This window comes from Rhinoraja longicauda, chromosome 11 (genome assembly GCF_053455715.1).
Source record: "Rhinoraja longicauda isolate Sanriku21f chromosome 11, sRhiLon1.1, whole genome shotgun sequence".
Lineage (NCBI taxonomy): Eukaryota > Metazoa > Chordata > Chondrichthyes > Rajiformes > Arhynchobatidae > Rhinoraja > Rhinoraja longicauda.
Window position 1 is genome coordinate 38,473,002 of NC_135963.1, and position 27,444 is coordinate 38,500,445.

The 27,444-nt window shown below is 41.0% G+C and overlaps 1 protein-coding gene across 5 annotated transcripts in view; it reads right to left on the bottom strand.

Moving 5' to 3' along the window:
• The window catches only part of rasal2 (RAS protein activator like 2), a 307,207-nt gene that overhangs the window by 130,615 nt on the left and 149,148 nt on the right, over window positions 1–27,444 (bottom strand). For all 5 annotated transcript variants that reach the window (XM_078407405.1, XM_078407406.1, XM_078407409.1 and 2 more), the window contains exon 4: window positions 8,026–8,123. In XM_078407405.1, coding sequence (XP_078263531.1) covers window positions 8,026–8,123 — 98 coding nt within the window. The remainder of the gene's footprint in view (window positions 1–8,025; window positions 8,124–27,444) is intronic.

Sequence of the window (27,444 nt, forward strand, 5' to 3'; positions counted from 1 at the left end):
AAATTTAGAACTCAACAGAGGACAAAGGGGTTTATTAAGAGGGGGATAAAAGAGCATGAAAGAAAGCTTGCGGGGAATATAAAAACTGACTCTAAAAGCTTGTTTAGATATGTAACAAGGAAAAGATTAGTGAAGACAAATGTAGGTCCCTTACAATCAGAGACAGGTGAATTTATAATGGGAAACAAGGAACTGGCAGAACAGTTTAACAAGTAGTTTGGTTCTGTCTTCTCTAAGGAAGACACAAACAATCTCCCAGAAATACTAGGGGACTGAGGATCTAGTGGGAGGGAGGAACTGAAAGGAATCCACATTAGTCAGGAAATGGTGTTAGGTAAACTGTTGCGACCGAAGGCAAATAAATCCCCAGGGCTTGATGGTCTGCATCCCAGAGTTCCCAATGAGGTGGCCCTAGAAATCGTGGATGCATTGGTGATCATTTTCCAACGTTCTCTCGATTCTGGATCAGTTCCTGTGGACTGGAGGGTAGCCAATGTAACCCCACTTTTTAAGAAAGGAGGGAGAGAGAAAACGGGGAATTATAGACCAGTTAGCCTTACATCGGTAGTGGGGAAGATGCTGGAATCGATTGTTAAAAATGTTATAGCAGCACATTTGGAGAGCCAAAGTCAGAGTCAAAGTCAAAGTCAGCATGGATTTATGAAGGGGAAATCATGCTTGACTAATCTTCTGGAATTTTTTGAGAATGTAACAAGTAGAATGGATAAGGGAGAGCTAGTGGATGTGGTGTATCTGGACTTTCAAAAAGCTTTTGACAAGGTCCCACACAAAAGATTAGTATGCAAAATTAGAGCACATGGTCTTGGGGGTAGGGTATTGACATGGATAGAGAACTGTTTGGCAGACAGGAAACAAAGAGGAGGAATTAATGGGTCCTTTTCAGAATGGCAGCTAGTGAGAGTGGGTGAATGGGTATCTGGAGAATGGGTGCCACAAGGCTCAGTTTTTTACAAGAGAATCTTCAAATCTATAATACAGAAATAAGAAGTGCCAGAGAGTCCTTCTTCTCTAAGATTATAAACTATAACATCAATAACGCACGCATCCTTTTTAACACCGTTGATAAGCCAACAAATCCACCAGCATCCGTTCCTCAGGAACTCGTCTCTACCAGTAAATGCAATGAGTTTGCATCCTTCTTTAATAATAAAATAGAAGGCATTAGACAAGTCATTAGCTCCTCTATGTCAGGCATAAAAAACACGTCACCTGTACTCCCAGATAAGGATAATATAACAACTATGACACAGTTTAACACCGTCGACTACACGACTCTCGATGAAATCATGTCTCATCTTAAACCATCTACCTGTGCCCTCGATGTTCTACCCACGAGCTTTTTTTAAAAACATTTTCAGCTGCTTGGCGAGTGAATTAATACAAATAATCAACAATTCCCTTCCATCAGGAAATTTCCCAGAAACTCTAAAAACTGCAGTTATTAAGCCTCTATTAAAAAAGAGTAGCCTAGACCCATTGTTACTCAACAATTACAGACCCATACCAAACTTACCCTTTATGGGTAAAATAATTGAAAAAGCTGTCCACCAACAACTTAGCAACTATTTGACTTTAAATGACCTCTTTGACAACTTTCAATCAGGCTTTCGCCCCTTACATAGATAGCACTGAGACGGCCCTGATCAAGGTCTTAAATGACATCCGTTTAAATACCGATTCCGGAAAATTTTCAGTTTTAGTATTTCTTGATCTTAGTACTGCCTTTGACACTGTAGACCATAACATTTTAATAGACAGACTAGAAAATTGGTTTGGACTTTCAGGCACTGTCTTAAATTGGTTTAGATCCTCCCTGCAGGACAGAAACTACTATATCTCCATTGGCAACTTTGTATCCGATCAAGTTAAAATGACTAATGGAGTTCCCCAAGGATCAATCCTTGGCTCTCTTTTATTCAATCTCTACATGCTTCCATTAGGACACATCTTAAAAAACAACTAAATTGCCTACCATAACTATGCGGATGACACTCAAATTTACATAGCCATCTCTCCAAATGACTATAGTCCCATCGATAGTCTCCATCAATGTATTGAACAGATAAACAGCTGGATGAGACACAATTTTCTCCAGCTAAACAAAGATACAACCGAGATAATTGTCTTCGGTGCACATGACAAAAGATCGATAGTCAGTGTCCACCTTGATTCTCTCTCTCTTCAGACTAAAAACCAGGTCAGAAATCTTGGTGTAATTCTAGACTCCGATCAAAACTTCAACAGCCACATAAACTGAATAACTAAATCAGCCTACTATCACCTGAAAAACATTGCAAGAGTTAGAGGTTTCATGTCTAAACAAGACCTTGAAAAGCTCATCCGCACATTTATTTCGAATAGACTTATTATTGTTATGGTCTTCTGACAGGCCTATCTAAAGGGGCTGTTCGCAAGTCGCAGCTCATCCAAAACGCCGCTGCTAGAGTCTTAACAAAAGCTAAAAAATTTGAATACATTACACCAATTCTCAGATCTCTACACTCGCTACCAGTCAGTCAAAGAATCGAATTCAAAGTACTCCTAATTGTCTACAAATCACTTAATGGTCTTGGACCAAAATACATATCAGACCTTCTCTCACCTTACATTCCAGCTAGACCCCTTAGGTCAGCTGGGACCAGTGTATTAAACACTCCAAGAGTAAACACAAAACCCGGTGAAGCAGCTTTTAGTCACTCTGCTTCGTGCATCATGAATTAACTCCCCAAAGAACTCAAACAGGCCCAAACTCTAAATATATTCAAAACTAGGCTTAAAACCTTCATGTTCTGCAGTGTCTATGACTAGCACTTTGATTCTTGCTACTCTATATATCTTACTTTTGGTCTATTCTTATTACTTTTTATATCTTATTACTTTTTATCTAATTTTATTACTCTATCGTTCGCTCGTGTGTCAGACGACGTTAGCTCGCTATTGGCTTCTGTCGTCGTCCAGCACGTTGACAGAATTGGTCGCCCGACGCATCACAGAGTGCATCGCGTCGTCTTTTCCGGGGGATCGCCACGAGGAGGCTTCTGTCATGATCCCCTATTACTCTATCAATCTTACTTATAACTATTATTTATTTATCTTATTATTATTATTTGTATTTTCCTACCTTTTCTCCTTGTTCTATATTTTTTATGCTCTGTGTAAAGCACTTTGAATTGCCATTGCTGTATGAAATGTGCTATATAAATAAACTTGCCTTGCCTGGCCTTGCCTATATAACGATTTAGACGAGGGAATTAAATGTGACATCTTCACGTTTGCAGATGACACAAAGCTGGGTGACAGTGTGAGCTGCAATGAGGATGCTATGAGTCTGCAGGGTGACTTGCAGTGAGTGGTTGGGTGAGTGGGCAGATGCCGTATAATTTGGATAAATGTGAGATCCACTTTGGTGGCAAGAACAGGAAGGCAGATTATTATCTGAATTGTGTCAGATTAGGAAAAGGGGAGGTGCAACGAGATCTGGGTGTGCTTGTACATCAGTCACTGAAAGTAAGCATGCAGGTACCGCAGGGAGTGAAGAGAGCTAATGGCATGTTGGCCATTGCAAGAGGATTTGAGTTTAGGAGCAAGAAGGTCCTACTGCAGTTGTGCAGGGCTCTGGAGTATTGTGTGCGATTTTGGTCTCCTAACCTGAGGAAGGACATTCTTGCTATTGAGGGAGTGCAGCAAAGGTTCACCAGGTTAATTCCCGGGATGGCGGGCCTGACATATGATGAAAGAATGAATCGACTGGGCTTGTATTCACTGGACTTTAGAAGGATGAGAGGGGATCTTATAGAAACATATAAAATCTTAAAGGATTAAAAGATGCAGGTAAAATGTTCCTGATGTTGGGGGAGTCCAGAACCAGGGATCACAGTTTAAGGATAAGGGGTAGGCCATTTCGGACTGAGATGAGGAAAATCTTTTTCACCCAGAGAGTTGTGAATCTGTGGAATTCTCTGCCACAGAAGGCAGTGGAGGCCAATTCACTGGATGTTTTCAAGAGAGAGTTAGATTTAGCTCTTAGGGCTAAAGGAATCAAGGGATAAGGGGAAAAAGCAGGAACAGGGTAGTGATTCTGGATGATGAGCCATGATCATATTGAATGGCGGTGCTAGCTCGAAGGGCTGCATGGCCCCCTCCTGCACCTTACTTTCTATGTTTCTGTGCTGTACGACTCTAAAGTTCCACGCTTACAATTACTGCACTTACTGTGTTGGTAATAATGTTTCTATGTTTCTAATTCTAATGAAAGATTATTGGCCAAAATTTTTGTCTCTCTTCACAGTGGATGCCTGTCCTACTTAGTTTTCCAGTACTGAAAGCTGGTTAGGATGGAAAATGAATGCTTGATGCATTAACAGCTCTCTCAGTCTGTGAGACACGATGAGAAACATGGGGAGTCCAGCTTACATAACACTTTCCAAAGAGCCTGATGCCCATGCACTCCAGCATGGAAAAGGTGGCCAGCTCTATTTCTGCACCTGCAATTCAAACTTACACAAAGTAAATAAAACAAACCATTTCCTTTGTTTTACTTTCTCAAGGAAGGTAAAGAAATGGAGCTGCACTAATCCCATACAGGTAAAGTGCCACAAGCACTGATACGCATTCCTGCAAGAGAGACAAGCATAAAATGTAGTTTCCGTGAATGTGGCTACATTATCTGAACAGTCACAATTTGCCACCATGGGAATCTGACTTATGGGTTTTGAAATTTAGAGTGTCGATTGTAGACTCAGCCTGCACACAGGCAAGCACCCTGTGCTTGTTTATTTGGAGTGGGGTGGCAGTGAGGATAGTTGTCTGGGGAAGGTAATAGGTGCATAGAGATTGAAGGCAATAGGTGCATAAGGATGATGGCAAGAGCTGTGATGAAATATTAAGGGCAATGGTTATTTTGCAACCCCAATAAATTGAGCACATTAACCAACAATCCTAGTTTACAGCAATTTTTACCTTTACTTCTCATTAAGCAACGTTTGTCTGTTAAAAACATAATTAAACGTGTATGTATTGACAGAATGAGAGCAGTATCCTGCAACTGTGTCTAAGTGATTTCCATTCAATAGTAATTAGCACTTCTAAGTAACTAACTCAGATCAGTCTTGCAACTCAGCACAGAGGGCATTTAAAATCAGTAATCTGCATGAAAAACAAACAGATTTACCACACGTTTATGATGTATAGTATGGCAATTCAGATAAATATTAATATGTCTAAAACACAGAAAATATATGTGCCTAGATTGATTCTCACTATCACAAAGGGGATTCATTTTTTTAATGCAATATGATAAAGAACAACTACCCGTAATGTAGCTCACAAGAATTTAGATGATACACTTTTAGTACAGGAGTATCATATGATTTAACACACAACAGAAGTTCCACTCAAAGAAATTCTGTGAAATCTGATCTCTCTATCGAATGACACGGTTGAATTGACACAATACACTGACATTATTATTGGTGAAAGGTGCATCCTTATGTTATTTCTTTCTTGTTTGGAACTTACTTTTGTGAGGCAAACGTTTGCAGACTCAAATTATTTTTCAAAATATTTAGAATGGAATATGCTTATGCAATGTCGGAACATGGAATAGTTTTGTGGTAGTGGTGGACAAGGTGCTGGGATCTTGAGCAAATCACAAATCGCTGGAAGAATTCAACGGGTCAGGCAGCATCAGTAAAGGGAATGGACAGGTGATGCTTCATGTTGGGACCCTTCTTCAGGCGCCGACTCTGAAGAGTTTTGCTCAAATTTCTAGCAATCTGCGGTGTCTTATGTCTTCTAGGGAACTTAGATGGTGTCAGCAAATGAGGGACCTTCCATTGGAACTAAAACTTATTTTCCCAAACACCAAGCAATTTGATGCATGGAATTCTGCCAATATACAAGGCTCATTATTTTGGAGAAGTGAAGATGACTGCAAATATACAATCAATAGACAATAGACAATAGGTGCAGGAGGAGGCCATTCGGCCCTTCGAGCCAGCACCGCCATTCAATGTGATTATGGCTGATCATTCACAATCAGTACCCTGTTCCTGCCCTGCGTTTTTCTGAAGCAATATTTACATAACTTCCAAACATAATTCCAATGATAACCCCTGGCCTGTCTTGCACCAGCTAATCTCATCCAAAGAAACGCTTAGCTAAAATGCAACTTTGATTCTGTTGAAAAGGGATAAAGAATAAAGAATAAAACATCCAGATTTTCAATAATCCATCTGTATCCTACATGTATCTAGATTTAATTGAACAATCAGCAAAAGGCAGAACTGGATTTGACTGCAATGGACTCCCCAGTGTGACAATACTTGGTAGATGCAAGGAACTGCAGATACTGATTTACTGCAAAAGATACAAAATGCTGGAGTAACTCAGCGGGTCTACCTGACTCGCTGAGTTATTCCAGCACTTTCTGACAATACATAGTACTTAATTGAGTTCACAGTTACAGAACAAATACTTTCAGTAACAGCTGGCGACTGTACAACTGATCCCATATCCATTCTTGCTTTCAAAGGTAACAATCCAAAATTAAAAATTAAAAGTTAACTAAATTTCCAGTAAATCTAACCCATTTGTCAGTACCACAATGTGCTTCGACCCTCATTCAATGATACTAATACCTGGACACCAAATCATCTTAGGAATTATGCCTTGATATTCCCCAGTCTACTCCTTTATAAAAGTCAATGAGTCATCTTGGTAAAGCATTTAAAGGAGCCCAGATCAATATTCCATCTTTTACAAGTGGAACTTAATGTATGAAGAATATTTGGGGTAGATATAAAATGTTGGGGTAACTCAGTGGGACAGGCAACATCTCTGGAGAGAAGGAATGGGTGACGTTTCGGGTCGAGACCCTTCTTCAGACTCTCGACCCGAAACGTCATCCATTCATTCTCTCCAGAGATGCTGCCTGTCCCGCTGAGTTACTCCAGCATTTTGCATCTACCTTCAATTTAAACCAGCATCTGCAGTTCTTTCCTACACAAGAATATTTGGGGGCCAAGGGGAAAGATATGGCATGCTTTGGTGCTTCGATGAAGACAAGTATGGACTGAGGTGGGATAACTCTAATGGTAAATTAGTCTGTCATTATTCATTGTCCTTACGGTGTCAAGCTGCTGCTTGTTCAACTCCCTTCAAAAGAAAACACAGTTATGCCAAATGTTGTGGGCTGGAGAGATGAGACGCCCCAGACAGGAAATTCCCAATGTGCACCAACTGGATATCATTTGTGTGGCTCAAATAAATCAATTTGTTGCCTTAGTTTGATGGCACCTTATAAAACATTGGCTATCAATGCATAGCAACCTTCTTTCAAGTTTGGTCACCATCAAGTCAAGCAAGAGGTCTACTGGAAGATGGCTACTGAATACAAGGAGATAAGTGCAATAAGGAAAGGATGTCGAATGACGTTAAAATATTTCACAATCTGCCAGACACCAGGTCAGTTATACTTTGTTTAATGATCACAGCTTCTAAATAATGAAATCATTATTGTTATGTTGTCTTCACGGTTTCCCTTTATGCTGGGTCAAGAAACAAGCAATTCTCGATGAAAATCCAACAGAGAACCATAGCATAATCAGATTATTTCAAAATTAATCCTCTATTTTTAAAAGTGGCATATTTCGACAATTACACTTGTAATGTAATTCAAGCGTTGAATTAATAATAACTTATTTATAGTTTTACAAAAAGGAAGTGTTTTTGTATGTGACCAAACAATGCTCTGCTCATTTATCTTAGGGTCAGCTAAATTGAGAAATGATCATGAAACATTGAAATAATTTTCTCAGCTTGCTCACCAGCCTTCTTCTGGAAATATGCAGCTGGTCGGTCTGAATGGAAATTAACTAATTGTTTGTGGCATAATTATGGATTATTGTGCATCAAATCTGTTTGGTTACAGTTAATGGATTGTGTGTTTATTGTAGCATATATGGGGAAGAAAAAGCATGTATCTTTGACTCGAGGAAACCCCACCTTGAAAGGGGATGTGGAGTCTTCCATCCCATTTGCTTTATCGGATGATCCTGGCCCTGATATGCTCCTGCGACGGGGAGAGCGGTCTCCAGGTGGCTCTGCAACAAACAAGTGTTCAAAGTCAGCTTTTCATTCATTTAAGCATAGCACTGTGCTAGATACACAGAAATTAAGTCTGCTTTTGCTGTACCCTTAATATTTGTAAGAACCAATTCTCCAAATGCTCACTGGATAAAGGGGAGTAGCACACACAGCAGGCGCAAATACTGTAAACTCTTTCGCCAAAGGTATCATTGCTTTGAAATGCATTTTGTAACATAGACTAAATTACAGCAGGTTGTGGGAAGGAACATTAGTCACAGAATAACTGGAGACCAAGAGTTTATTGATTTGCCCAGGAAAGAGTGTTGAAAAACAGTTTTTACTTTGCTTTTGGACCACCTCCTCTGGCCATGTTACTGGCCAATGAGTTGTGATTGTATGCTATCTAGAATGGTCGCTCTATTAAGCTCACTGTCATAGGCCTTTTCAACCAAGGCGAGACAGTTCACAGGGAATAAAACATGGAGCTTTATTCGCCCCATTATTCATAACTTAACATAATTCTGCAATTCAAATAATCATGTTTTCAATCTTTTCAGTGAATAGACTTACTTTATTCAATGGAGTTATATATGTTGGCCACACAGGAACCATGTTTGTTTACCTCTACGCCATATCCCCTAAACATCCTGTGTAGGAAAGAACTGCAGATGCTGGTTTAAATCGAGGGTAGACACAAAATGCTGGAGTAACTCAGTGGGACAGGCAGCATCTCTGGAGAGACGGAATGGGTGACGTTTTGGGTCGAGACCCTTTTTCAGACTGATGTCAGGCCCTAATCTTCCTGATTCTTCACAGATATTCGCTACAGATTTTTTTCACCTGTTTGTTGAAAAGTAAATCAGACAACACTGGCATTTTTTCTCTCCTGCCAACTTCAAATGGCAGAGATAAAATCACAGCACAATGGAGGGAAATATGGGACAATCTACAAAAGGAATTTAATACTCCACATTTATACATACGGCAGAATGAAAGAACAAATCAAATCAGTGAAGGTTGCTGGCATTGTAAGCTTAGATTCAATGAAAGGAGGCAAATAATATGTCATTTAAGAAGTGGAACAGGCAGCAAGGAGCAGTGACCAGAATGAGAGCATGTTACATCAATTAGAAAGATAAACTTCCCACTTCAAACCACCTGAGTGTTGCTATAATGTTACAGAAAATATTTAAATAAATACGATTTTTTTTGTGGAGGCATTCTTTATTGTTGTACATTCATGCAGATAATAATTATTTTACCAACATCCATTAGAAATTAGCACCACCCGTTGAAATTCCACTATAGACCTATTAAATTTTTTATTCTGAACCATTTGCCTTTTTCCCCCTTTTTGATGAAACATTTTATTATCCTCTTCCCTCTTCACAAACTAAGGGAGAGTTATCTACCTGATCCTCCGCATTCATAACAATCGACTCTGAGATTTTAAGAAAATGTCTACCCGGCCAAACCCTCCGCTGAGGTCACTCTAATACTGCTCATTCTGACATCACCGGGAAACTTGCCAAGGCTCTAAAAGCAATATTTTAAAAGTGCTTGGCAAGGATATTACTAATTATATTAAAACCAAGATTGTGTCAGCAACCTTTAATCAATTCTACTTTCAATAAATACATGTATAATGAATGGCTGGAAAGGCAGCCAAAATACCTTTTTGTAGAATTAATTCTGTTGATACTATATTACATATTTATTCAATCAAATTTCTTGATTCCCAGTCTGAGGAGATGGGCCACCATCACAACAACTGAGGATAATGTCGAGTTGGACAGATCATTGTCATACAAGTTGGATTTTGTTCGAATGGGTTTTTTAAAAACTACAAGTGCTCAGACTCATGTTGGATATTATGAAAAATATTGCACATATTTTATTAAAATATTATTAAAAATGTGATAAGTTCTCAGATTCCCATTATATCAGGCTAGACACAAAATGCTGGAGTAACTCAGCGGGACAGGCAGCATCTCTGGAGAGAAGGAATAGGTGTCGTTTCCGGTCGAGACCCTTCTTCAGACTGAGAGTCAGGGGAGAGGGAAACTAGAGATGTGGAAGGGTACAAAGAACATGTCACGTGTGAAAAGGTCAGATCAAGGAAATGTTCAATGGTGAATTGTTGGCTGAGGGAAGGTAACAACGAGGCCTACAAACAGTAAAATTAATGAGAACAGTGAAACTAGTCGGAGAACTAGGGTGGGAGCGGGACGGAAAGAGAGGGAAAGCAAAGGTTTCTTGAAGTTAGCGAAATCAATATTCATACCACTGGGTTGTAAACTGCCGAAGCAAAATATGAAATGCTGTTCCTCCAATTTGCATTTGGCCTCACTCTGACAGTGGACAGAAAGGTCAGTATGAGAATGGGAAGGGAAGTTAAAGTGTTCAGCAACTGGGAGATCGCGTAGGTGGATTGAACAAAGGTGTTCAGAGAAACGCCAGGTTGCTCCTTTTAGATACAAACAGAAATTGCCAGAGACAGCAGCAAGTCAAGCAACATAAGATTCTAATTAAAAATCAGAGTTAGTATTCAATTCCAAGACCCTTCATCTGAAATATTAATTCTTTTTCCTTCTCCACAGATGTTGCTGACCTGCTACGTGTTTCAGCATCTTAATTTAATTTCAGATTTCCAGCACCTAATTATGTGGCAGATCTGGCTGCCCAAAATCTGAAATAACCCAAAAATATTCCAATTTATTTTGAAATGCAGAGGACAATTCAGCCAGCTGCAAATGCTTGGCAATGCACCAGACAGATTATCACATATGATGCTCGATTGGTGCTGCACCAAGCCTAGTTACTGTGCCTACCTAGCCAGACCCACCTAATCTTTAACACCTTGGTAATATCCTGCACCTTTTTGCCATCATGCCAAAAAGACCAGTATAGGCAGCACTACAAAAAGGAAGCATAATTCATTTTCTATATGGTAAATATCAGTGATCTTCATTTAAAAATATATACACATTGTGCAAAATCTAAGGAACTCCAAATTCCAATTTATCACATTATTAAGACTCTTGATGTTTTTGGATAGCACTTCACACTCTGGGAAATGTAACAAAACCACCTTAAAGTTCTCCTCCAGATCAGTCACCATCCCTCCCTGAGACACATATAATCCTTCCTTTATCAACATTGGATTAAAATCGTTGAATTTATTTCTTTACAACACCACAAGGACTGCAGCAATTCAAGATAGCAGCTGATCTTACTAACTTCACAAGAACAACATGGCAAATAGGCAAAAATATATTGTCTGACCAGCATTGTCCGAATTTTATGACAAAATTAAATAAAATTAAATAAAATGGAAGGGAATTCTGAAGGTAGGGATTCTGTGTGTGAGTGTGCGCGTGGACACACAATGTGGAATAAAGAATATACAAAAGGTGTAAATCAATTGCAGATATTGTGAACAGATCAAGGTGGGACATGGGCGGCACGGTAGCGCAGCGGTAGAGTTGCTGCTTTACAGCGAATGCAGCGCCGGAGACTCAGGTTCGATCCTGACTACGGGTGCTGCACTGTAAGGAGTTTGTACGTTCTCCCCGTGACCTGCGTGGGTTTTCTCCGAGAGCTTCGGTTTCCTCCCACACTCCAAAGACGTACAGGTATGTAGGTTAATTGGCTGGGTAAATGTGAAAATTGTCCCTAGTGGGTGTAGGATAGTGTTAATGTGCGGGGATCACTGGGCGGCACGGACTTGGAGGGCCGAAAAGGCCTGTTTCCGGCTGTATATATATGATATGATATGAATTCTCAAAAGCCCATTCATATGTTCGTGGTTGTTTGAGCTGATCTGTGAATATGTTAGGTAGGACAGCTGCCTGCAACTCTACAGGAATAACGACTGCAATAGAATTGTGATTGGGAAGAGTAGAGGAAAGTGCATTGTGACAATGGAACAGGGTGAGAAGAGGAAGTATGGAATTTCTGACAATTGATTTTCCAGATTAGGAAACTGGAATAAAAATGTTAAAATATTCAATAATATCTTGTTTGTACCAAATAGTTGCAAGAAGACCTTAATTCAATGCAAAACATTTCATTTCCCCAGTAATAAGGATGTTAGCTGCCATTGCCTCATGAATAGCCACTGAACCTGCATCTCAATCCACCACACAAATTGAATACAAGTTTAAATAGTTGAACAATGAACATTGAATCACAGGGTCATCGAGCCACACAGCACAGACACATGCCCTTTAGTGCAACTCGTCCATGCAGTCCAAGAAGACCCATCTACACCAGTCCCATTTTCCTGCATTTATAGAGTCCTATGGCCAAACCGATGTATTTTTTTTAATGAGAAAATCTACGAAATATTTACTTGAAAAACTGTGGTGACGTTTTACATACTGTTTATCAATTCCCAGACCAAATTTACAAAACATAGTAAAATTCCAATTATTCAGTTGTCCTGGTGGACCAGAATCTGGTTGATTCTGCATCTGTGGAGGCCAACTCATTGGGTATCTTTAAGGTGGAGATTGACAGATTCTTGATTAGTAAGGGTGTCAGGGGCTATGGGGAGAAGGCAAGAGATTGGGGTGGAGAGGGAAAGATAGATCATCCATGAAAGAATGGCAAAGTGGACTTGATGGGCCGAATAGCCTATAGCGTCCCCTACTTATGAACTTCTGACTCATTACTATACAATGCGAGTCAAGAACCTGGATGTGGCAAGCTCTGGGTGTGTGGCCAGAACTAGTGATGGGATCATGAACAGGATTATGGCTAGAGCCAAGGTCCAAGCTCATCATGCTTACTTTGAGTTTACTTCAAAATTTAGTACATGCAATGTGTAAAAAAATGTTTGGATATTAATAGACATGACATCCAATAGTCTGGAAAATTTAGAGACACACTGCAAAACACTGCAGATTGCTGGAATTTGGAGCAATAAATAAACAGTGATAGGAACTCAGCAGGTTGAGCAGCATATGTGGAAGGAAATGGACCGATGGCATTTCAGGTTGAAACCCTTCGTCAGTTGTCCCAACTGTACTTACAGCCACATCAGTTGTCTGTCTGCCACTTACAAAAATTGAAAATGTCACTTAATTTGAACATGTCACTTTTATTGCCATAGTCTTTTGTCAGTTTGAGCTGCACCTTTTGCTCATGCTCAATCTACATTTGCTCAGTCGAGATTTTTATTCATTTTTTAAAGTGAAGTTCTGAAAATAATTGTGATTGGGGTTAATGTATTTTATTACAAATAAAATCACATTGACTGGTATTGATATTGGTTTATTATTGTCAAGTGTACCAACATATAATTGCAAAACTTTGTTTTCCATTCCATCCGGCAAATCGTATCATGTATGAGCACAATCAAACCATACCCGAGTATAATAGTGCAAAAAGAGTTTACATATTGCCTTTTATTCACAAAGTGCTGGAGTAACTCAGCAGGTCGGGCAGCATCTCGGGAGAGAAGGAATAGGTGACATTTCGGGTCGAGACCCTTCTTCAGACTGAACAAATAGCCTTAATGGAGCTGGAACACAACAGCATTATCTGAGCCAATATTGCTATCTCAACGGTTCAGTCTGCCATTTCCAGGTGAGTGTAATGTCTGAATCCGATTTATTCAATTAATGGCTTTTATCTCCCAACAAACTACCATTACTCACAGCTGATTACGAACGAGTAATTGCTCACTGTTCCCTGAAGTCGATGGGTCAGACAAATGGCTCAGGAACCAGTGCTGACTGAAATGTATTTCCAGCCAAGATTCAATACATCATGAGCTTGATACCAACTTATTTGTCACTTTCTAAGACTCTAGTGAATCTCTCCATCAATTCTATGCAATTAGGACAATCAAAGAAATTAGTCTTAAGACACAAGGAACTGCAAAAGCTGGAATCTTGAGGAAAGCACAAAGATTACTTTACAATTAAACCATAAGCAATGTGTAAACCATGGTTCAATGTTCATTACGACGACAATGAGGTTTGAGTGACAGAACAAGGTACTGGATTGTTGCAAAGATAAAATGCTATAAATATTGGTATTTCTCAGGGTTATTATTTTACAGGTTGTCATTTTATTAAGACTTTTGTCTTAAGTGGTAATCAGCCAGCCTCTGAATAGGTTAAACATAGTTTATTGTTTTAATATTTTATTTAAAAATGGTTATTATAATATATTTAAGGCTATGTTCAAAGTTACATCAATATATATGGGGAACAGAACAAGCTCATTTCCTGGAGGCAAATGACAAGAAACTGGTAATTAGAATTCTAAGAGATGTTAATTCTATTAATAAGCCTCACTGCAAGAGTACAACAAATGAATGAACAAGTCTAGGTTCTACATCCTCCAACTCCTGCCCCTTTATAGCCCGATTGTTCAGTCCGTGGCATACTGGTCCCACGGAAACCTCCCTCCCTCCCAGCCCCCACAAGTTGTGCCTCCTATTCAAAACAATACCTTAGGTCCACACCTTCTCCCCAGGCCCCCATTGCAGCCTTTCCAGCTGCCTCTAATATCTCACACAATTCCCTTCCCATCGTGGCCCTTTTCAGATCTTCTACATCAGGGAACTCCAAACTATGGCCCGCGGGCCACATCTGGCCTGCCATGAGATTTTATCCGGCCCACAGCAAGCTCTTAGGGGGCGGGGACTGGAGGCAGAAGCTGCCGGTGAAGGTTCGCCGGAGAGCAGATCGCCACCGACCCAGAGCCGGGACAAGGCGAGAGATCGCAGCGCCCCCTCACAAACAACAAACCCAGGGAAACTTCCCTCCTTGCCGCTTCTGCCACTCGTTCCTGGGAGAGAGTGGGGGGGGGGGGGGGGGGAGGGAGAGACGGGGTAGAGGGAGCAGCGGGTGAGAGCAGGAGCGCCGCCACTCGCGGGGGCTGCTCCCTCTCTCTCCCTCTCTCCCCTCTCCCAACGTCAGCGAGATCTGCACTGCTGCTCCACTCTCTTCCCCAGCCCAGTTTCCCTCTAGCGCAGCAAAATAAGAACAAACACAAGTGAAACTTCCCTCCTCACCGCCGCCGCTCACCCCGGGGATGCGGGGCTTCTGAACAACAACTACACTTGTGTTTGTTCTTATTTCGCTGCGTTAGAGGGAGACGGGGTCGGGGAAGTGAGTGGAGCAGCGGCGCAGATCTCACTGGCTCTAGGAGAGAGGGAGAGGGGAGAGAGAGGGAGGGAGGGAGCAGCCCCCGCAAGCGGCGGCACTCCTTCACCGAACCCTCAGACAGCCACCCCCTCCCCGCACTCCCGCTCTCACCCGCTGCTCCCTCTACCCCGACTCTCCCCCCCACTCTCTACCCCACCACTCTCACCCCCCCCACTCTGTCCCTCACCACTCTCACCCCCCCCCCACTCTCTCCCTCCCCCCCACTCTCTCTCTCCCCCCCCCCACACTCTCTCCCCCACCCCACCCCACCCCACCCCTCTCTCTCTCTCTCCTCTCTCCCCCAGTGGTGGTCACTTTTTTTTTCTTCTGTTTTATAAATAACTGTATACCTACTGTCTATACATATTCAAATATTTCAAGCTCTTTTTAAAAATTGAATAATATTTATTTGTTGCCATATAAACCTAACGTAAACTAACCTAATCTAACATAACCTAGTTTAACCTTTCCTAATCTAATCGAACATAACCTAGTCTAAACTTTTTTGAGTTCATTAAATTTATAAAACTCACACTTCTTTATTTTTTCCTACGGCCCACAAAAATGTGCCAAATATAGAATGTGGCCCTCATGCTGAAAAGTTTGAAGGCCCCTGTTCTACATCCACAGCATACCAACATAACTTAGCTAATGTAGCTGTCAGAATATAATTCAATAAGTTATGCATATAAATCACTGTTAATTCTATTAATAAGACCTCAACTGCCAACATAGTTACGCATAATTAATAACCCAATATAATTTTCAATAAATTTAAATTAAAATCATCGAAATCCCTAAAAGTAAAATATACTACAATTGCTGGAAATCTGAAATAAAACCAGAAACTGCCGGAAATATTCACCAGGGCAAGCGCTGTCTGTGCAGAGAGGAACAAAATTAAAATTTCAGGTCACTATAGTTCAGGCTCAGTTTCTGGTGCAAAGTCACTGGCCTTAAACAAAACATCAAACCTTTTGTTTTTATAATGAATAAACTACATTACATTTCCTTGCTAATCTTTCACTGCTAATACAATTCAGTGACCATCGCAGGAAATGGCCAGACTGAGTGGCTTATATTAGTCAGATATAGGAATAATAAACAGCTTTCTTGTGTATGTGCAGCAAGTATAGAACAAATTAGAATTCAGCAAGACCCAATTTGTGTCAGGGATAGTTGAAATTCAACAATTCTATTAATCTGTAAACATTTTAAGTTGCAGATGTAAAATTATGTTGCATTCTGGCTGTCAATTTATAACTTTTATAATTCGGATTCTGTGAAAATGCATATTCTCCTTTCTTTACCCAGTAGTGACAATAATCTCCCATCTCAGGGATTCAAACTGAACACGCCAGTAAATCAATAAGTACATGGGTCATTGTAATCAAATTGTTTAGACTGCTGTTAGATGAGTTCAATGCATGTAGATCATCATTGAATATACCTGCCGCAGTGTGTCCATGCTTAGGACACATGGCTATGCATTTCATGCCTTTTTGATTTCTGAAATGTACATGCACATTTGGTGCCCAGGATAAGCTCAAGATGAACTGGATTTGACAAAGTAACCTGTATTAAATGGCTTAATAAAATGTAGCTCAGGCAATTCACAATCTGTATCTTTAGACGTTAAAACTGAAATTGAATGGAACCAGAGAACTTGTGGGAGGGAGGTAGACACAAAATGCTGGATTAACTCAGCAGGCAGGCAGCATCTCTGGAGAGCAGGAATGGGAGATGTTTTGGGTCGAGACCCTTCTTCAGAGGGAGGGATGAGGGTGGAGGTATACAGGGAAGCACTCATCAGTCGTCTTAATAGAAATCTTAACATCTGACTGCAGTTGAGACATTCACACATTACTCACACTGATAAGTGAATTCTGGGCATTTTGCAGAAGTCATTACAAACTCCAAGGGTAAACCAACAGTTTGGTTTTGAACTGGGAATTGAAGTTTCTGAATTGGCAATCCAGAACTGAATGGATGAAATCCAGACGATCAAACAAGGTTTGTATTTCCCCACAAGTTCAGGATGCTTTGGTTCAAATATTAATGATACAAAAGTTTTTTTTAAAACATCAAAATAAAATAGCGCATGTTAAACAAAAATCTTGCATTTTAAAATGAGTGAAAGAATTTAAATCATGATTCTTTTTATCTGCCTATGCCATCCATTTCTATCTTGATTTGGACCAGTTGCCAGTGGTTAACCCGAACCGCTACTCAACAAACATCAAATCTCTCACTAAATATCCATTGCACAATCAAGTGACCTATTGCAATTACAACCTCTCTCATCTCCAACATTTTCTACCAAGGAAATACTTTGGAAAGCATGAGCAACTGGAGTGCAAGGAATTGTTACACTGCAACAACCCTACTAGTCAAGCAATGTGTGTAGGAAGGAACTGCAGATGCTGGTTTACACTGATGATAAACACATAATGCTGGAGTAACTCAGCGGGTCAGACATCTCTGGAGAAAAAAAATCCCTCCCCCATCCTAAACATCCTGCTTGTATCACCATCATATCCCTTCATTATCACCTCTTCCACAGCCAACAATGGACCATTGTGGGCTCCACCTTTCCTTTGTCATCCGCACCAGCTCTGATTTGTTCTGTACTTTTTCATACCTCTAGTTTCCCTCTCCCTCGACTCTCAGTCTGAAGAAGGGTCTCAACCCGACACGTCACCTATTTTTTTTCTCCAGAGATGCTGCCTGACCCGCTGAGTTACTCCAGCATTTTGTATCTATAGTCAAGCAATGTGTTTGAGACACTGAACATGTAAGCTTTGCAACGCAAACTTGCGAAACTCCACCAACTTACCATTAGTACTGAAAAGAGAGCTGGGACTTGGCTGATCTCCGAGACAGCCATACTCGCCGGAAGACTGCACTGTACATTGGTGACAAAATGAAAACAGCAGCGTTGACAAGGGAGATGTTATCGAGCATGACTGCATTGGCACCGAGTTGGCACAAAGGTGAGGCTGGCCCGCCGATGCAAAGAGTGGCTGGTGATGCAAATAAATGCAAGTTACAACCACTGTGATGTGACAAAGTACAGTACATGGTAGAGTATTAGGCATTTGAGATTTAGGTTCTTCTTCCAAGCAATGATGAATCAGCTTATTGATGGTTTTGTACAAATACCAAACCGTCATTACTGAAAATCTGTTCTCTTCAGAACCACAGACGGTTATGCAGATCTGCACCATTTTGTTAACAATCCACTGTCTTTATCAAGCGGAAAGAAGGAAAGAAAAACATTTAGTTCATCTCCTTCAATTCATTTCTTAGTAATACAAATCTCAGAAGGTCTGATTATATTATTTCTATTGAGTGATTGGATACATCTAAAACATGAAGCTAAACCAGCAACTCCACCTACATAAACCGACAATTTATTTTTAATTGTCAAAATAAAAGGTGGATCAACACATGTAAAACAAAAATCTGCCATTTTCAATTTTTCACTTGTATCTCTTCAGGTACCTCCCACTTTGAAGATGCTGACTTCTGCTTCAGGCTATGATCAAATTTGCCTTGTGTTCCCACACATTCAAAGATTGGTCAAATTACATTTCTAGGATCATAGTTCAGCCATGCAATTTATCAGGAAGCTTTAACAGTCAAGAATCTGCCTATTTTCTTTCAAGCCAACCATAGTCTCAAACAAAGTACAATTTTTAGCCTCAAGACTATTGCTTGTTTTAATTAATCCAAAGTGTTTTTTCATCTGAGAGCTTAAAAAGTGAGACAGACCATTCAACCTTACAATGCCCGATCTGGACCCCACTCAGCATTCATACACACAGCTTCATTTTCCAGCAATAGCCTCATAATAAAACCAGACAGTGCATTTACCAACCTAACTAGTGAGACACAAAAAGACGTGCATCGCAGATTAAAATTCAAGGCCCAGAGCTAATAGTCGTTCTACCTCAATTGTGACAATTTGCCATTTAAATAAAAGACAAAAACTGACTAATATTTATGCTAATTCCATTCCCACACATACAAACCAGCATACATATCTGCCACCACCATTAAACATTCAAGAATATCAAAATTCGTTTTGAAGATCTTATCAAGCACAATAGACCTCTGCTAGTCTGACAAAAGTCAGAATTAATTCTACCTTTCTCTCAGCACAAATACTGGCTGACCAGTTGAGCACATTCAACGTTAACTTGCTTTGTTATAATGCATACAGGTAGTGTGGGTTTCTGTCTAAACAGAACAATATATTCACAAATAAGAAGCAATGCAAAAGAAGCAGTTGCAAGTCTAGCAATTTATAACCTTAACTGTGATGCCCATTAAAAACAAGTTTTAACTCCTCTTCAAAGAATAACAAAATATATTTTTTAAAAGGAGACCAGATTATATCAAATGGTCTTAAGGGTAAGTGTAAAAAAAATGTAAATCCACAAAATACTGCATGATCTCCACACCACTCCCTGTACACAGTCAGAAAAAACTGCACTAACATTATGCATGCTGTCAGTTAATCTAATTAGAAAATTGATCGCTTGTAATTAATTCTGATTCTCCCAATAGCTGATGCTGTTTTTCTCCTGAACTTCAAATAAGCCAAGAAAATCCATCACAATATTTATGCAGAGCACTTATATTAATTAGCCCAGTAAATATCCCTTCCTTTACTCAAGATCTTCTCTGCTCCATCAATGAATAAAATAGCAAATCTTGCAGATACCATCAAATTAAAAGTGATCATACAAGCTTGTGATCATCAGAAGCATATTCTTGTTTTAGGAAAACAAGGTAGAAGAAACCAAGTCTTTGCTCTGATTGTACCCCCTACCCTTAAGTCCTCTTAATGTATGCAATATTGCACTCTGCTGCCGCAAATAGGCAAAGCACCTTCACACACATACACACAAACATGCCTTTGTTCTGCAATCTCCAGTTATCAAGCAACAATTCTGAGTTAATACAATTATACTGAAGTCCAGCAGGGTTGTATTTTACAAATAAACAGTCCTGTTTTGTAGAATTAAATTCCAATGCTGCTTTCTTACTGTAAACTGGACATATCAAAATGTTCCCGTTTTGCTATAAACACAACCACATTCAAATGCTTAAAAAACATTTTTTTGAATACTTATGAAATCAGAAACTCCTTTGTCTGCAGTTTATTCACACTGTACAAATATTCTAAACTGTTTCAGATCAGCATCTCTTTTGCAGAAACTCAGCACTTTCAACTTTAGACAACGCTATTCCTCACACTGTTATTCTGATTAGCCTGATTATGCTTGGTTATGGAATTCTGCACTACATATTTCACAGAAAAAAATTGGATTTGGATTTTTTTTAAACATCAAATGAAGCAGTTTCCTGCCCAGCTATAAAATATACCACAAATAAAATGCTCCATCTTCACATGCTGAAAAAAGAGGCCTGATAATAGCACCAACTGGCAATCGGAAAACTTTATTCACAATTCCTTCATCTCTATTTTAGGAGAAAATCTTTGAAGCAAACATGCACACCCAGTAGCACCGTTACAGTGTGCGAATCAGCAAAGCATCAGAGCGGAGGCTGACAATGACAAGCAGCACCTGAATCCCCATGCAATTCTCATAAACCGATCCGACACAATGCCTCTCACCCAAACAAGCTTCAACATCCCAATTAGCCTGCATCACCCACTGTTAACTGCCACTTTGATCAAATCCACACAAGACAAAAGACCTTGCCAGGGGTTTAGGGGTCAGGTAAAGGCTGCTTTCTACCGAGCAACAAAAGAAGCTGTTCCTCATCTTCAATGCAGTTTGACCACTCTGCTCTACCATGGAGGAAGGAACTCATTGTCTGTCCACAGAATCTGGACACTGGCCACAACGGCTGCACGGAATATACCAACACCTTTCATACAGCTCTATTATCCTTTCTCATAAATTAGAATAGAGGCACCCCTCCAATAAATGGGTATGCAAAGTGTTTTATTGATCACAGGCCTCTCTCATTGGAGCACAACACAGCTCATATTGATGGATTTAATGGATTATTTAAAAGCTGCCAAGGGAGGCATTAAAGCTTTTAGTGCATTTCCTGGATAAGGTACTTTCTGTGCCCCTGCATCTGCAGTCAGCAATGTTACCGATCACCAGCTGATTTTACACAGCAATTTTTTTTTAAGGAATGTTATCACTATCAAACAAAATATAAATCAGTAGTAACATTTGATCATCGTGGTTTGTTTTCTAATACCATTTTATTTTCAAGAAACCCAAGAAGTGATCATTTTCACATTATTATTAACAGGAAAGCAGGATTCTGCAAAAGTATACTTTTAATATATTATCAGCACTATCAGTATTATCATGACATTGCATTGCACCTACTAATAAGGTGAAAACATAGTAGGCCATGTTCACCCAAGTCCCTGTCTGACCTGCAATGAGACCACCTGCCAAGGGCAGAACTATCCCAAAAAATATGGGATAATCTGAAGAAGGGTCTCGACCCAAAACGTCATCCATTCCTTCTCTCCAGAGATGCTGCCTGTCCCGCTGAGTTCCTCCCGGTTTTATCCTATATAGATATCCCTATAAAGAATATAGTTGCATCCTTCGGGGAATTATCTCATCTCATCCTGGCATCTCTGCAAATTGTCTGAAATGAATACAAATGATATCCTAAGAAAAGTATTGCCCAATTTAAGATGAAACAATAAAAACAGAAAATGCTGTAAATACAAAGGAGGTTGGGCTATATCTATGAAGAGAAAAAGAGAACTATTGTTTCAGGTTGATGAACTTTCATCGGAACTATTTTTTGATTTTTTTAAAGATCTCTATTCTCTGCCATTCTATAGGTCGCTCTGCAATAACGGGATAGTTGCGTTCCAAATTAGAAAATTGTGTTATAAAAACAAATGTGTTAATGGGGAAAGGGTTGTTGCTCGAGCGTATAAGACTCACAGTAACAGTTAGGTTTCCTGCAATATTTTCAAAAATAAAGGTCTTTTCAATAAACATTTTAGACTTTAGAGATAGAGCATGGACACAGGCTTTTTGGCCCACTGAGTCCATGCTGACCAGAGATCACTCCATACACTAACACTATCCTACACACTAGGGACAATTTTATAACTTGCCAAAGCCAATTAACATACAAACCTGTACGTCTTTGGAGTGTGGGAGGAAACTGGAGCACCCGGGGAAAACCCACACGATGTTAAATGAGAATTTTGCCCGAACAGTCTGACCCATAGTTTAAAGCGCATAGCGATATCTTTAAAGCCGATAGCGCTACCGGTCGTATCGCTAGAGAGAGAGAAGTGTGCTGCTGTAAAACGGACCCCGCGCATTCCAAGACAAGTATTCTTTTTGTTCTCTCTCTTGCCAATAAATCTGATGTGTTCATGTACGAGGGGTTCACCGATGGGCTGAGTCGCGATCAGCGCTGCGGACGGAGACAGAGAGAGAGAGAAGTGTGCTGCTGTAAAACGAACCCCGCGCATACCAAGACAAGTATTGTTATTGTTCTCTCTTGCCAATAAAACTGATTTGTAACTAAACAGACGAGTGAGCCTTTTTCTGTTCTACTAGTCAGATCCTTGTAACATTTGGCATAGTCGGCAGGATCTGACGAAAAGAATAGAAAATGTTTGGTAAAAATAGCAAACGAGATGGCGCTGGTGCAGGCCAAGCACCCCCCCCCCCCCCCCAACAAACTGCTGCCCTCAGTGCAGGGGAGCCCGCAGCAGGCCGTGCTGCAGGTGGGACCAAGAACCTCGAGTCTTCAAGCTCCTCTAATGCTTTTAACGGATCACGAGGGAAAAGTTTATTGTTGTAAATTTCATTCGAATAGATTAACACTGGCATCTGCAGGATTTGATCGACTCCTATTGTTATTGAATATCTATGGCAACTGTGATAATTATAAAGGTCGCACATCCTTTGTGAATTCATGTTACCCAGCCTGACGGGGACCACAGTTGGTCTGTACAGGAAGCGACGATGAAGCAGTGAAGCTATGGGACATTCAGAAGAAGGCTCCAATCCATACGTTTCAAAAAATGTACCAAGTACTGGCAGCAGCGTTTAATGACACAAGCGATCAGATTATCTCTGGTGGTATTGACGACGGCATTAAGGTTTGGGACCTTCGACAAAACCAGTTAATTTGTACCGTGCGTGGTCATCCAGACTCGGTGACTGGTTAGCCCCCGAGTGGGGGAAAAGAGAACATCACCAACCTCGCTGACCACATCCAGGAAGCCGTAGAGAAGATTCGAACGGTCGGAGAAGGGTACCACGATTACAATCCCTCGGGCGGATGGCGGTCAATAGTGGTGCACTGGGGACTGACCATTGGGACAATCTTGTTGGCCATAATATTACGACATTGTATGTGCGGATTGGCATCATGACCGCGTGAACTTTACTACAGCCTGTGGGCCGGATGTAACGAAGTAACGCCTGCGGGGCAGATGTGATGGTAACCAGACTGTTCGAGGGGTGGAATGTTATATGAGAATTTTGCCCGAAGAGTCTGTGACCCATAGCGCTGTGGCCGGTAGCGCTATATTTAAACCTCATAGCGCTGCGGCCATTAGCGCTACATTTAGAGCCCATAGAGCTGCAGCCGACAGCTCTGTTTAAATCTCCACGCGCTAAGCCGACAGAGCTCTGTTTAAACATTTGTGCGTGAAACTGGCAGCGCTGTGTGTATTGCTTTGCGCGCCAAGTCTGTTGCACTGTGTGCATTGATTTGCGCACCAAGTCTGCAACGCTGTGTATTGCTTTACGCGCCAGTCTGTGGCTGATCACGCTTTGTTTCCGGGGGGGGGGGGGGGGGGGGCTCGCTCGGATGCAGTCCCCTGCCATTGGTTATAGTTTGAATCCGGGAGCAGCGCTATTGGACAGGACTTTCCGGCGGTTATTTCATTACCTGTACAAAGGTAGGCGCCAGGAAGCCGTAAGTGAGTTTATATACGAGGAGTTCACCGAAGGGCTGAGTCGCGATCAGCGCGCGGACGGAGGTAGAGAGAGAGGTGTGCTGCTGTAAAACGGACCCCACGCATACCAAGACAAGTAATGTTTTGTTCTCTCTTGCCAATAAAACCGACTTGTAACTAAACAGACGAGTGAGCCTTTTTCTGTTCTACTAGTCAGATCCTTAAACCTGTTCCCTTGTAACACACGGTCATGGAGAATGTGCAAACTCCATTCAGAAAGCACCTATAATCAGGGTCGACCCCAGAATCTGGTGTGGTAAGGCAGCAAATCTATCACTGCGCCACTGTACCTCCATTAGCTGTAGCAGTAGGATTTTTTTATTACTGCAAGCTAAAAATACTAAAGGCTACATGTTACCTTGTTTAACAGAGTATCATTGTGCAAGTGTCAGTGGAAGCAACTGCTTGTCAATTTCAGTGGCCACCCACAGTTAAAGTAGCCGCTGCGTTAAGCAACAATGGTGTCTGATTACCAAAAATAGAGCAGAGCAAGATAGACCACTCGACCCTAAGAACCGTAGTATGTCATGGCGCCATTTTAGTAGGCAGAAACATTTAAAAAGAAAAATAACAAAAATCTGTGAATTGATAGATGAGATATATTCTACATTTTTATGATATCATCACACAGACTGTTCCCCCAAACCCTGCGAGAAGCATAGCGAACAGCGGGTTTTGCTTACTAAAATGGCGGGTGTTATGCTCCTTTGCGTACTACACTTCAGTATAGGCGTTTGCGACGGAGTGGTTCATTTTGCTCCTCTAGTATCTTTGCTGATTACTGCAGGGCGGTTCCATGGAAACAGATTTCTCCCTCTGGACTGTTTTTTGCAAAGGCAACTTTTTTTCCCACTTGCCAATTTCCAAGGTAACTTTTACGTGGTTCTTCAGTTCCCGATCAAAATTCTGTTACAATCAATTTCGCCTGAGTATTTCAAATAGTTCATAATAGTTCAATTTGAATAATAGTTCAAATAGCCCTAACTAATCACGGATTATATGCATTATATTGTTGACAATCATGGAAAGGAAACTCAGAGATGGAAAGAGAGCCAGAAAGAAAAGCAGAAAGGGCTAAAGAGACAGATATGGAATAAACAAAATCCTAGTTTTTGAAAAAAATGTATTTTTTCAGGTAAAAGAGGAATTACCTGTGGAACTTACACACTACAACCTTATGAGAAATACTAAATAAGTCCCCAAGTGTATCAAAAACGTGTCTGAGATCTGAGATAAATACTTGAGTCTAAATGTCTGCCATTATTCCGTGACTAATCTATTTTTGGGGGTAAGAAGGAAGCGTAGATGGAGTTAATGGAGTAGGAAAAAACAAACATGGACTTAGCAACATGTTCGGCAAATATGTTGTGGCCAAAGGGCCTGTTCCTGTGCTGTACTGTTCCATGGTCATATAAACTCGTCAATTGTCAGCAATGCAGCAGATGAATCAATTCCCAGTCTACTAAGCACTACACATAGAATTGAATCTCAATCTATAACTTGCATTACTATACAGACATCACAAAGGAATTATGGTGAAGAAAATCACCCCCACGAGAAACTGTTTGTCCATGTAAAAGTAAGCACCAAAGAAAATAATGAAAAAGACTGAGAACAATAATCAAAACAATATTTCAGTCCAGAGTTTACCGCACTTGTGGATAAATTCCATCAAGTTACTATAACCAATCCAAGATAAAATTAGATTAATAAGTGGCAAGTTTATATGGTACTTATTCTATAACTAAAGGAATAAGGGCCTATTTATACCAGGCAGAAAATATTGCAGATTCTGGTTTTGCCTCTAATGAAATACAAATAATTAAAAATCACAACTAATGCAAGTACATGAATATAATGCACTAGCACACAGCAAGGTATGGGGGGGTGGGGGAGGGGAAACTAAGGTTTCCCTAACAGCCTCCAACTGATATCAGAGAAGTACATGTGAAAGATGGGTGGCCAGCTTTCTACTGCCTGGCTCAGGGTTGAGAGCAAAGTATCTTGTGGCTCTTGGTAGTGGAGAGCAAAGTATATCCTGTGGCTCTGCGACTCGCCTTCGGCTCGGGCCACGTGGATGCCAACATCGGGAGCTCCGGCAGTGGCAGCGTCTTCGCCCACCCTGGATCGTGGGGCTTGGGTCGACCCACCGTGGACATTTCACCGTCCAGCGCCGCCTGAAATAGGCCGCGGGATTTTTCTCTGCTTGGCGGGGGCTTCAATGTCGGGAGCCACGACCGCCCCGACCTGCAGCAGCAGCGGCAGCGTCTTCACCCGCCCCGGATCGCGGGGCTGGGGTCGGCCCACTGCGGACCTTTCACCGTCCGGCGCGGCCTGGAATGTGGCAACCTCAACAGCCTGACGGAAGGGGAAGAGAAAAGACATTCTGGCCTTCCATCACAGTGAGGAGGGGACTGGAGGAGACTCACTGTGATGGATGTTTTTTTGTTGTTTTTTTTTGTGTTTTGTGTTGGTTGGGGTTGTGTAATTTGCTTATTTTATTGCTCTTATTGTTGGACTGTGGGTGACGAAATCTCGTCCAAATATCTTTTTTGGATGACAAATAAAGATATCCTGAATCCTGAATCCTGGAGCAGTTTTGCCCCTTCTGAACCATCATACTTCATAAATCAAGTGGAGCAGAACTCTACACTTGTGGTTGAGATTGCTTCACTCCTTCTCACAGCCAGGTCATGGGAGACATGGTCTTAACACATGCCTTGATACAGCCCCAGAGCAGGTCCACACTGACTGTCCGACTGCCCTGAAACCTCTCCAGAGAGTACACATTTCTATCTCTCTGATGGTTACTGATTTGGGTGTGCACCCTTCTTTTTTGTGCTGTTGCCTTCGACAAACTGCTTCTCTTTTTGCTGGGCCAAACATCCGGAACAGAAAGAGTCATTGAGGGGGATAAAGAAAAGAGTGTTTGAGAGAATGAATGGGACAGCACTAGGCAATGATGACAAAGACCTAAATATCGCAGTAGAGACCTAATATTGAGTAAACCACAATTCAGGCAAGGTCCTGTTGGGTGCTGTCTTTTCGGAGTTTGTACATTCTCCCTGTGACCGCGTGGGTTTTGCCCGGATGCTCCGGTTACCTCCCACACTCCAAAGATGTACAGGTTTGTAAGTTAATTGGCTTCGGTCAAAAAAAGATTGTAAA